A 12,321-nucleotide genomic window follows, 5' to 3' on the forward strand; every position below is an offset into this window, starting at 1 on the left:
TCCCCTTCTGTGTTGCGAGGCAAAGTGTCCCCGAGAGCATAGCAGAGATGGGTGCCCTCTTTTCAGTCATGGTGGAGGATGGTGGTGATAAAAGCCCAGTCCTGCTGCTGTGCCTCCAAGCAGACAGAGCCTTCAGCCTTCCCGGCTTGTAGGGCTGCAAGATGCTTGTGCATGCCCCAGGAGAATGGGACCTCCAAAGATGTCTTTTTTTCCGGCCTCTGACACTGAACTTCCAGGAAAAAAAGCTCTGTTTGGGTATACTTTTGTGGAAACAGCAACGATGATGACCCATCATCTTGTGTCTGTCTCAAGGCCCACCTTGAGTTGCTCCAAGATTCTCATTCCATTGTGCCGTGCCTGCAGACGGTGACATGGGACATCACCAGTTGGTCAGTGGCTGCAGCTGCCTGTGCATCAACCCTGGGCTGCCCCAGGGGTGGCACGTGCCAGCTGTGGGGACACAGGCAGTCATGCAGTTCCCTGTGAGGTCCTGCCTGTGAGACAGCACCTGGGGCAGCCCAGGGACAGCGGGCAGGGGCCTGTGATGGTGGCGTGGGGAGGCATCGGCTGTCCCAGGGAGGAGGAGTTTCTGCAGGTGGAGGTTGAGATGGTGACTTGCTGGAGACAGCTTAATTCAGGAGACTTCAGTCAAAGAGGTTTATGTTTAAGAGCTGTTGAGCTGAAAAGCTCTGAGTTAAGGAAATATTAAGTTTTGAAGCTTAACAGCTTGTGATTTTTTTTTATTTATTTTTTTTTTAGGGAAAAATGAAACCATGGAGGAATATAAATCCAAGAAGCCAAGCTTTAGGACTTAATGCAGTGTAAAGGCTGGAAAGTGGAATTTCCTACTGGTTTGTGTAGGGTTGTCTGCAGAGGTTCGTCTCTTCTTGCCTCCCTTCAGAAAGCATTCAAGCAGCTGCTGTGTGCTTTCAGTGAGGAGCTGTGATGCTCCTGGGTGGTGGGACCAAGGAAAGTCCATGGGCATCCTCCCTGTGCAGGACAGGCAGGACACCAGCACAGGAGTGGCCAGACTGGGGGATGTGGGGTGGGGGCATGGGGGCTGAGGGGCCCTGGGCACCAGGCGTGGGCTGCCTGGGGAATGGCACTGGTCAATTTGTCTCTCCTTTAGCTTGAGGTGTCCATCACTTTCAGTGCTTTTGTCTTCCTCATTCCTCTACTGATAAAGCACTGAGATTTATTTAATGAAGTGTTCTGTGCTGGAGTTTTCAGAGGAATCTGATGTTTCAGTTCCCAAATCCCATTGAAATCCAGGAGATGTTTCTGTGGAGAAAAACCTTTACAAGCCCTGAAACCCTGGCTGCTGAATAAGAGGCTTTGTTAATTTTTTTGTTTGTTTGGTTGGTTGGTTGTTTTTTTTTTGTGTGTTGTTTTGTTTGGTTTTTTTGTTTTGTTTTTTTTTTTTTTAATGAACAATGATGCACATCACAGTAAAGGTTGTGGCATGCTGGATTCTCCCTTTGCATGGGGCCATGAGACATGCACATGGCCTCAAGTTGGAAGAGATGCTGCTCTTGCCTCTATTCCCAAGTCCAGGAAGGGCTGTTGGCTGCAGAAGCTCTCGGGGGCACCCCAACTCTCTCTGGAGCTGGGACAGCCTGTCTGCAGCACTGGGCTGGCCGGTGGGAGCTTTGGGGATTTCCTGGCCACCTCCATCCTCCCAGGACCAGCCTCAGCTCCCTCCCCTTCCAGTTCACAGAAGGCTGTCCCAGTTTGTCATCCCTCTTATTAATGCTACAGAATGAAAGCTGCCATGCTTCATACTCTATTATTTGTATTTCTCATTTATTTTATAGTATTCCATTATTCTGTTATTTTATGTTTGTTCATATTTAATGTGCATTATGTGCTTTTTCAGACTTCATTCTCCAAGGCAGGTTTTCCTGGTGGCCAAAAGAGACCTCCCCTGGTCATGGCAGGGAAAACTCCAGCTCTTTCTCACCATTAAGAGACTTCAGATCATTCCTCACAGCTATTCTATCCTTAATGCTGAACGGTGGGTATGTTGTCTTTATCCAGGCTGCAGATAAGAGACCTTCACCTCTTTCCAGCTGGGCTTCCCAGCAGCTATTAAATAGCAAATACTTCTTGCTAAAAAGGGGAAGTTGTGCCACATCTGTGTCTCAATAGTGCCAGTCTTCAGGTCTCTTGACTAAGACCCTGACCAACCCAGGCCCTGGATCGCCGCATGGGGTTGATGCTTCTGTATTTGCAGGATTAATATCTCTAATTCCTGGTGCCATCCCCACTGGCTGGCGTGGCATGGCTGCAGTTCACATGTTCTAGGTTGGCATCTGATTTGTGGGGCTTATCAAGCACAGCTCAATGGTCACAAGCTAAAAACTCAGTGAGCGTGAGGCACCCAGCAGCAAAAGCACCACTTTGGGTTCTTTTTTTTAGTGTAGCGAAGGGAAGCTCTGTTACACATGTTCTGATTTAGTATTTTCAGATGCTTGGTGTGGGAATTCAGCATTTCTGCTATCACTGTATTTATGCCTTTGGTGTTTCAGTTAATTTCCTATGCCTCCAGGCATTTTCAAAGTCCAGGCAACCAGCAGAGTGATTGCAGACACCCACTGGGTCTGATCTCCCCGGCTCTTCATCTGTCTCAGGGCTTGGTGAAATCTCGGTGTAAAAGCTGATGGCGTATGGTTTGGACTGCTTTTGTTCCTCTACACATGGTTTGTTTATGTCCAGGGAGAAACTTCAGTGTGCTAAAACCTAAATTCCATCTGGAGTTAACTGATAAGTGAGCCTTCCCTATGCCTTTTGGTATGCAGTGGAATCTGGGAGCTCCAGGGGTCGAGCACCAGCACCCAGCAGCTTTCCAGCCTCGAAGCTGCTGTTCGATGGGCCACGGTAAAGCAAGGTGCTGGTGACCGACCAGCAAATTTCTTGCAGAATTTTCATGCAAGTTTATATATGTGTATATATATATATGTATACATACATGGCTCTGTGCTTTGTGCTTTCAGCGCTTCAAATCAGGGCTTTAGTCTGGGGCTTTGTGGCTGGCTGAATCCGAGTCCAGACAGTTTGCTCTTCACTGAGTTCCTTCTGCAAGGTTGTGGCTGAATGTCATGGTGCTAAGGATTAAGTCCTGTCCCCCTGGCTATCAGTTCAGGTTTGTTTTGAGGTGGTTATTCTGTCAAATGTCAGTGAATGCCGAGCATCCACCCCCTCCCTCCCTGAATGTCCAGGCTATGCGGCAGAAGTGTTTCTAAAAATCCCTTCTTACCTTGGGATGAAGTTGCCTTTTTGTGTGTAAACTGGATAAAGACAGAATGTGCACCACAGCCCTTCTGAAAGTTGTTTTTCCTTTTACTGATGTAGAAATGTTCTTCAAGTTGATTTTCAGGAAGAACTGATTACTGAAATGATCCAAGGCTGGAGGTGCAGAAGATGACAGGAGCAAACGGTGCACGGCTTTGCTCGCCAGCTGCAGGGCTGAGATGTAGAGCTGAACTTGGACTTCGTAAAATGTCAGCCTGGCTTTTTTCTTTTTCCTTTAAATCTTGGATCTAAAGGAGAAAGGGCCCCGGTGGCACGGCATGCCAGGTGCAGCGGGGCTGGATCCTGCGCCGGCCTTTGCTGCCGGCTTCTCATTCACATTCCAAAGGGGCGTCCAGTGGGTGGGAAGGTTTCCCACTCAAGCATGCTTCTAAGTCCTTGGGCCCATTGAATGGGTTTCGTGCTCTGTGAAATGTCTGCTCGTTGGGTGATATGGACCACTGGAGCAGGGCAAGGGAAACTCATTTCACTGGGGGCACCTTCACAGCCCTACAAGCAAAAGGTCATGCTGCTCAGACTTTGATTGGAGCTGCTGAAGAGCAGTCACTAATCCAATAAGCCACCGGGGCACTGTAGGACATAGTCTTAATTCAGGCATTTGCAGGGGTGAGTGAAAGGCAGTAACCCTGGGAGATCCCAGGGAACGCCCTGCAGTGCAGAGACCCTACCTGGCCCGCGTCTTGCTTAATAAAATGTTGTGAACATCAAGCACTCGGGAGCATGCTGCGCTGGCCTTCGGACCCTGATTGTGCTGTACGAAAAATAAACAGCTTAAAATAAAGGTGTTTGTTTCCTGGTGGGCATTGGCTGTGCTGGTCGGTTTTGTTCTGGGACTCAGATAAAACAGCAGAGCTGTTGGGGTGCAGAGGTCAATATTCTATATGTATACATACACATATATTCATAACAACATGCAGCTAAGTGATATTTCTATTTTTCCACAGATACACGTGAGCCGCCCAATCTGTTTTCTGTGCTCAACTCTGTTCTTCAAGGCTGGTAGCCTGAGATTCACTTAATATTGGTATTATTCTCCAGGTAACTACTGGGATTTTAAAGGACGTTGTCAGACTACTGAGGCACAAAACGTGGATCCATTTTAAATGAAGAACTCGTGTGTGATTGCAAATGAAATGCTTTCATAATTAAAAAAAGATTCAACGTGCCCTCTTTAAAACAACCCCCCCAGGTGTTCCCCTGGCAATTCTCACTGTTTAAGGTGCTGTAGCTTCTGTAGTTTTCCATGACGCTGGGGGAATTGAAATTATAAATATTAGCGGCAGCCTCACAAATTACTTTTCTAGCCATGCAGCTTCCATGCGGGTGCAGCAGCCCTGGGCTGGCTCGGGTGTTGGGCAATGCCATCAGCCGCTGCCTAAGGAGCCTTTTCTCAGAGGCGGGTGATGAGGCTGCACGATGCAAAGCCCCGAATTGGTGGGATGGGCACTCGCGGCCGCTGCAGGGAGCTCCGTCCCTTCCCCAGTACATCGCCAGCGGCGTCAGACCCGTCTCACAAAGGCACATGGTAGAAAAGCATGAATTTCCCTTTCGCTACCATTTGCATCACTGGGGTGTGCAGGTGTAAATCACCATCCTGCTTAACGACCCTGAGGTCCTCGAGGCCAGGTGATGGAAAGCAGCTGATGAGCTCAGAGTGCTGAAAGTTCTGCTCATGGGGGAGAGGGGGGGAAGGTTGTGCAGGGGATGCTTTGGATTTGAAAACATCACCAAGAAATCCCAACTTCCATATTACGGTCGTTGAGTGTTTTCCATCCTCATGGAAGGAGGAAAACGCAACGCTTTCCCCTGGCACAAGATGTCACCTGTATGAAAGTTTGAGCTTTGAGGCTTGGCGGGACGAACCTGATGTCTGATGATAACAGCTTGGTACCATCGCAGCAAGGATGGGGGCAGAGTTTCGGGGACCCATTTTCTATGTGGATCCTGCTTCCTCAATGATAACTGGGGTTGGGGAGAGAGAAAGGTGATATGGAGCAGGAGAAATCTGGTTTCAGCTGAGGATGACATCCTTGGTCCGGTGTGGTCCGTGTGGGAGACTCGGTGGCCTTTTTGGGATCTCTGCTGGACAGACCATCCTCCTCCTCAGCATGTGGTTTGCAGCAAATTAATTTGACAGCCTTGCATTTGTGCATAAAGGAGAGTTAAAGGGGCAAAAACTTACCTAAGGAGGGCCGGAGGAACCCACTGGGGCCCAACTCCTGCCCCGGGGCTGTTGCTGAGACAGTTCAGATCAATTTTCCGATTGCTCTGAGTTTCAGCGGTCAGGAAAGCAGGGAAGGGGCAATCAAAGCTCACGCTTGCGGATGAGTGCGAGTGGCGGGGAGGAATTATTGCCTTTTGGCTTTGCAGAACCGCGGTGTGTGTTGTGCAGGGTCTCCTTGGGTGGCAGATACTGGCCTGGGGGGGGTGATGGGCTGATGCATGTGGAAACGCTGGGCTGTTCCCCATGCCGTGGGGTGCCTTTCTCGTGGGTGACTGAGCAGTGCCCAACGACAGAAGGTGGCATAGGCTGGGTTGCTCCCCACCCAAACCACTTTGAGGAAAAAAGACAGATGACGATTAGGAATATATTGAATATTTTCACATCTAAGCTAAATGCTCTCATCCTGCGAGTCCCCAAATTCTGTTTCTGCTGTTTCTGTGTGGGCATCTTGGTGAGTTCAACCCGCAGGGCTCGGGAAAGTGGCTCTGATGGTCTTGGCCAACCTTGGAAACAGCCTTCAGCTGTGGGAGGTGCCGTGGGGCCGCTGTGACGGGGATGTGTGGTGCCACTGATGTTGGTGGTGGCATCAGCAGTTGACAGTGGCTTGGATTTTTTTTGTTTGTTTGTTTTCACTTGTGGATCCTTGAGACCAAAAGTGTGAAGACCGTTAGATATATCGCATACGTGTATTAGTGCTGGTGGTTTTATAAGAACTTGTTTTGGTCACCATTCTCAAACTTGCTAACGTTTTTTGGGCCTGAAACTGTGGTCTGAAAACACTGTGATTTGGTGTCTGAAGGGTCCTCAGTGATGAACTCCAGGGATTAAAGATGCTGCTTGATTTGTGGCTGAGAACACGGGGGGGAGCGAGCCCTTCGGTCCCCGCAGATGTGGGAGCAGCAGGGCCCGACATGCTGCACCGATGCGCGCTGTTATTCGAGTGGAGAATTTGGAAAGCTCAGAGTTATGAGCTATGGTTATGTTCTCACTTAATAAGGTGTTAACTGACGTTAGGCGCTCTTCGGAGAGTTCGACTATGCGTGGAGGTTAACAGTTCCTGGCATTTTGTCTGCTATAAACGAGCTTTCAGAGACGGGGAGAGCGTTCCCGCACGCTCTCGGCGTGTGAATTTTTTTCTTTACCTGAAAAAATAAAAAATAAACGGCGGGGGGGGGGGGGGGGGGGGGGGGGGGAGCGATGTTCCCGCGGGTGCGCGGCGGGTGCGCGGCCGCTGGAGGGCAGGCGAAGCGTGCGGAGCGGGCGGGCAGCGCCGGCCGCGGCCCGGGGAGCACCGGCCGCCCGCGGGAACCGGGCCCCGCCGGCAGCCGCCCGCCGGGGGAGCGGGGCCGGGCCGGTGGCCCCGGCGGCGGGGGCGGGTGGCCCGGCCCGGGGGGGGAGGGGGGGGGGGGGGGCCGCGCCGGGGCCCCGCTGGCGCCCGCCCGGGGCTCGCCGGGGCCGGGACGCGCTGCTGCCCGCGCCGAGGTAAGAGCGCACCGGGCACCGGGCCCCGCGGCTCGGCCGGGCGCGGGGGGAGCGGCGGCGGCTCACACGTGTCTGCGGAGCGGGGCAGCAGCCGGTCTGGTGGGGCTTGTGGGGTTTTTTGTCTTTTTTTTTTAAATACTTTTTTTTTTTTTTTTTTTCTCTTTTTTCTCCTCGCGTTTCGGGCGAGCAGCGGCGCTGCCCGCTCCGTCGGGCCGGGGAGGGCGCGGAGGGGGCCGGCGCAGCGCAGCCCTCTCTCTTCCCCCCCCCCCCCCCCCCCCCCTTTTTGTTTTGCTCTTATTAAAAAAAAAAAAAAAAAAATTACTTTCCTGGCCGCCCCTGCCCTCCCGGGCGGGCGGCGCAGGCGGTGCCCCATCCGCGCAGGCGGTGCCAGCCCCGCGGGGGGCTGCCCGGGCGGGTCCCGCCTCCCGCTCCGCGCCCCGCGCATCGCCATGCCGCCCGCGCGGAGCGGCGCGGAGCGGGGCGCGGCGGCGGCGGCGCTGTGCGGGCGCGGGGCCGCGGAGAGGCTTTATCCGCCTCGCGGGGCTGGCCCGGGGGGGGCGGGCGGGGGGGCACTTGCTGATGATCGGAAGTTACTGACAATAAGCACCTTCATCCCCCCCAAAGGCGGAGAGAGAGAGAGAGAGAGGGAGAGGAGGAGGAGGAGGAGAGACAGGGGGAGAGGAGAGCTGATGCCTAAGCGAGTCACTCGGAGGAGGCAAAGCGGGCGGTACCACAACTTCTCGGCGGCGCGGAGCGGCGCGGAGCGGCGCGGAGCGGAGCGGAGCTCGCCGGCCGGATCGCTCCCATGTCAGGGCGGCGGTGGGGAACTGCACTCCGCTAGCCTGAAGCCACTGACCGCCCCCCTCTCCTCGCCCAGCGATGTATTCACTGCTCTCAGCCTGCACTTGCCTGTAAGGATTATGGCATATTTTAAAATATTTTTTTTTATATTTTTTTCTAACATTTTTTAAATTGGTTTTTCTTTTTTTTTTTTCTTTTTTTTTTTTTTTTTAAAAAAAAACTTTCATTTTGGAGGCTCCGGTTGCATTTTCCTTGCAATCAGGTGGTAATCGGGACCCGAGCCTTTTGATAAGCAGAGCATCGCTCTGCGCCCTTTAAAAAATTGCAAATAAAAACAAAGAAAAAAAAAAAAATCAACTTTAACCATTTTACCGCATCATTTGATCTTTTGTTGCTTTTTTTTTTTTCTCCTCTCCAGATGTTTACATTTCCTGCTGCTGTGCTTTCAGGTACAGGTACGTGCCCTTTCTGTCCTCTTTCGCTTTTGGTTGTAAAATAGAAACAAAGGCGGCGTGCTGACCTCGGAGTGCCAGGCAGTTTTGGCTAGGGCTTTCACTTTTCTGCTCTCCCCCCCCCCCCGCCTCTAGTTTTTACAGCCGTCTTACACCCATCCCCACGCCAGATGCCGGAGTGTCCCTCGCGCGGGGACGGGGCATCCCTCCCGCCGGTGGCGGCTGGCACGGCGGGCGCTGGGCCGGGCGCGGGCCGGGGCGCAGCCGGTAGCCGCCGTAGCGGGATCCTCTGGAGCGCATTAGCCTGGCTAATGATGTGAGAGGGAGTGCTGCGCTCTCCTCCTTGCACAATGTTGATTGATGCACTTGCCTTGGAAGAGCAAGCGCTCTCCTGCTCGCCCTCTTTTTTTTTTTTTTCCTTCTTCTTTTTTTTTTTTTTTTTTATTTTTTTTTTTTTATTTTCCCCCCTCCTAAGGAACTTACTCCCAAAAACCGATACTTTGAAAAACACGACTTTCCCTCGCCAGGAGAAGGAGGCTGCGTGCTCCCTCCCCATTATTCAGTAGAAAGCCTTCCAAGTCAGATCCTGCCTTTGATCCTGCCTCGGCAGGAATGAAGCCGTTGGAGGAACACCCTGAGCGGCGAGGCTCTGCAGCCCAGGCGCCCGCGGGACGGGGACGGCGGCTGGGGGTGCCCGGGGGGTTCCCGCTGCCCCCCAGCAGCCCCGGGGCCACGCACCTCCCGGGGATGGGGGATTTGGGCCGGAGCATCCCGGGGCTGGCCCACCTGCGGGAGCGGGCAGAGCAGGTGCCGCTGCCCCCGCGGCTCCAGCCCCGCCGTCCCGCCGGGGCCGGGGGCCGCTCGGGCCCCCCCTCGGCCCCACGTCGTGTTTTGGCCAGGGTTGCACCTGCTCACCCTCTTGCAGGTACCCGACGGCAGCGAGGGATGGTCCTGGATCAGCACAGCCCCGCAGCGTCAGAGGGGGGTCCAGCCCTCTGGCCAAGCTAAACCCCAAACCAGCCCCAGCTCCTGCTCCCCCACCCCTCAAAAAAAGAAAAAAAAAAAATCCCCGGTCACATTTTTTTTCTCATCCCCTCTGAAAACTGCAGCTCGAACCTAACACCAGCAGAGCCTCCCCTCGGCGGAGCAGCCTCCTCGTCAGGAGAGGATCCACAGCTGTAAATTACCCTGCGGTTGGAAGGCGTTTGCTGTATTTCTCCGGTGCGTTTTTTTTTTTTTTTTTGCTTTTTTTTTTGTTTGTTTTTTTTTTTTTTCAAGCCCGAGGAATTACAGGCTGCGCAGGGCTCGCAGCGACGGCACCCTTTGCAGCGGGGAGACATTTTTTTGCGCTTGTGCGGTAACTGAAGTTAATCAGCCCTTCAGCCCCCTCCCTCTCCCCCTCCCTTTGGTGCTTTTAGTGAATCAGAAAAAGTTTGGCTGGCTGCCTGGAAAGCACTTGCTAAAATCTGATCTCTTACTTCAGCAGCCTTAAAACTTGGGAAGTTATTGGCATTTATACAGTTGGAGCTTGCAGGCTTCCAAAGCAATAAAATAATAAAAAAAAAAAAAAAAAACTCTGCGCTCTGGTGCTATTAGAACCATACTTGCTCCCTTTCGTGCTGATTTTGCAGCATTTTGCGGGGTTTGAGGCGGGGATTGGCTGCGGGTAGGCGCTGCCGAGGTGTCCTGGGCCGCGGCTGGAGGGGCAGTGGATCGCGCTGGGTGTTACACCGAGAGGCGAGCTCTGTCGGCGATTAGCGTTGGGAGCCAAAACATTAGATTAGTCATACTCAAGGGCCTTCGAGTGAGTGTTTACAGTATTAATGGTAGATGAAAAGATGTGAACGCTGTAAGTTTTTATTGCCCATTTTGTTACACTTTCTTTCTGGATTTATTCACGGGATTACATGTTTTGAGCCTGAATGGGAGCGAGGGATTATAGGATTTCTTTTATAATGATCAGTTTGGGTAGGAGTTAGCCTTTGGTGAACTGGAGTAAATTAAGGCATCACTTAGGTTTAATATTTATTTAGGCTAAAGGAAATTGTTTAGTTTTGCTTAAAGGGCTCTGTGTTGTATTGGGGAGATTTAAGAGCGCCTGAAATGGATTATATTCTAAGGCCACCTTTCACCCTCCCGTGCAAGCCATGATCAGTGGGTCGTCCTACATGTTAGTCTTAGAATTACGCTCCTCTGCTGCTGACTGTTACCCTGTGGCTCTGCATGCAAAGGTAAAAATCCCTCCAGCATGTGTGTTCTGGAGTGAAATACCACGGCTCAGGTATTTTATATCTTCTAGTAGTTCCTCTTGTACAAAGACGGCGGTGCGTTGAGATGCAGGCTGCCTGCAGTTAGGTGGTATGGTAGCTCAGCTGCTGGCTGAAAGCTTTGTGGTGGGGCCCCAGCCCGCCTCCACAGCCGCCCGTGGGTGACCCCGTGGGGTGCAGCATCACCATTACCCCTGGGTGGGGTGCAGCATCACCCCTGGGTGGGTTGTGGCAGCACCGGGGAGGCATCGCCCAGCCCGGTCCGTGGGGAGGCCGGAGGGACGGGAGTTTTCAGGAGCCGGATTTAGATTCCCAGACGAGCCAGACTCCTCCAGGGCTTTGCTGTGGGGTGACATTGTCACGAAGGGACACCAGGGAACAGCGCGTGGCAGGTCAGAGGGGAGCGCTGCTGGAGCACAGGCGCTGGGTGCTGGCACGGCCAGGAGAAGCAGCCCTGTACCTTGCAGGGCTTTGAGGGGAACAGCTCGTTCTTGGGTCCCTTCCCCCGTGGCAGCAATATCCCTGTCTTGTTTCCTTCTCTTGCATCTTGGGAAGTTCCTCTGCTGCTTGGGGTTTCTGCAGTCCCGAAGGCAGCAGGGACACTGAATATCCTTGGGGACACTGGAGAGATTAATTTATTTAGGTAGGTTGTTCTTAGGGACGCCCTTTCACCGCTGGTTACTAAACTCTCCCTCTGTTGCTTATCTTTTTGCATCCTTCAGTTTAATTCTCCCGCTGCCTCCTCGCACTTCCAGGAGCAGTTTGTCCTCCACGTGCTTTTTCCCTCCATATGTCCCGGAGCGGTTTCAGGTTTGGCTTTGGTGTCAGTCCCTGCTCTTCATGGGAGTGAGAAACCCCAGGAGCCCCTTGCATGGAGGGAGGGGATCTCCCGTGCTGTGCCAGCTCCGGCAGCCCTGGTGGCACTTAGGACATCGGGCACACGGGACGTCAGGAGCTCCGGGTGCTTCGCCGGGTCGGGTAGGGGCTGGAGGCAGCGAGCGGTAGGATGCGAGGTTTTGGGTCCTGCCCTGGTTTGTGACAGCTTCCAGCTCTTCTGCCCCTGGGCATCGTCAGCCCGGCTGCGGGGCGATGCCGGCGCGGGCTGCCCCGGCCACGCCGTCGAGCGGAGGCTGGTGCTGCCTCAGCCTCTTCCCTGCCCTGGTAAACCTCGGCGTGTTCTTCTGCATGAAGCGCATCTGTCTTAGATTATGAAGAGGTCTCTGATAGGGCCAAATCCTTTGCTTTTATGGCTCTTGTAGGTTAAGATCCAGCTTTGGAATCCGATCCAGAAGCAAACAGGAGGTCAGAGGAGCACGCTCAAGGCAGCACCGGGCTATTTTCACATCTGCTGGTGTTGTGTAAGAGGAAGGCTGCCGTGCGCCATGCCAATAGCAACTTATGTTTCTCCTAAGCTCCTGTGCAGCGACAGACCGTTATTGTTTGGGGCTTTGTAAAGTGAGACACGGAGAAGTGTTGCTTCCACACGTTCAGTGAGCCAGATCCTGCGGTCTGGCGAAGCTGTGCGCAGCACATGTCGGAGGCGTGAGCCTGCTGAGCGGTTCCCTCCCCTCTCCCCCGTCTGCTCCTCCGCCGCCATCCTCCCCCCGGGGGTGGTTGGCCGCGAGCGCTGCCGAACGGCGCTGGCGACACTGTGGTGGACAAGCCAGCGCGTGGTCCTTGTCACAGCCCGGCTTGCCTTGCCCCGGGGCTCCCAGCCGCCCCTTCTGCGGGCCTGACGCGGTGCTGGGGCCAGGGGTCCCTGCTCCCTTGCCCTCCTGGCAGCAGC

General features: G+C 53.6%; 1 protein-coding gene across 1 annotated transcript in view; it reads left to right on the forward strand.

Moving 5' to 3' along the window:
- Positions 1–7,613: 7,613 nt before the first annotated feature.
- Positions 7,614–12,321, forward strand: part of FGF18 (fibroblast growth factor 18) — a 74,927-nt gene continuing 70,219 nt past the window's right edge. Inside the window, exons 1-2 of the mRNA XM_032992731.2 lie at positions 7,614–7,926; positions 8,235–8,271. Of these exons, the coding sequence (XP_032848622.2) occupies positions 7,895–7,926; positions 8,235–8,271 (69 nt within the window). The 5' untranslated portion in view covers positions 7,614–7,894. The remainder of the gene's footprint in view (positions 7,927–8,234; positions 8,272–12,321) is intronic.

The sequence above is a fragment of the Tyto alba genome, unplaced genomic scaffold (assembly GCF_018691265.1).
Source record: "Tyto alba isolate M040663 unplaced genomic scaffold, T.alba_DEE_v4.0 Super-Scaffold_17, whole genome shotgun sequence".
Classification (NCBI taxonomy): domain Eukaryota; kingdom Metazoa; phylum Chordata; class Aves; order Strigiformes; family Tytonidae; genus Tyto; species Tyto alba.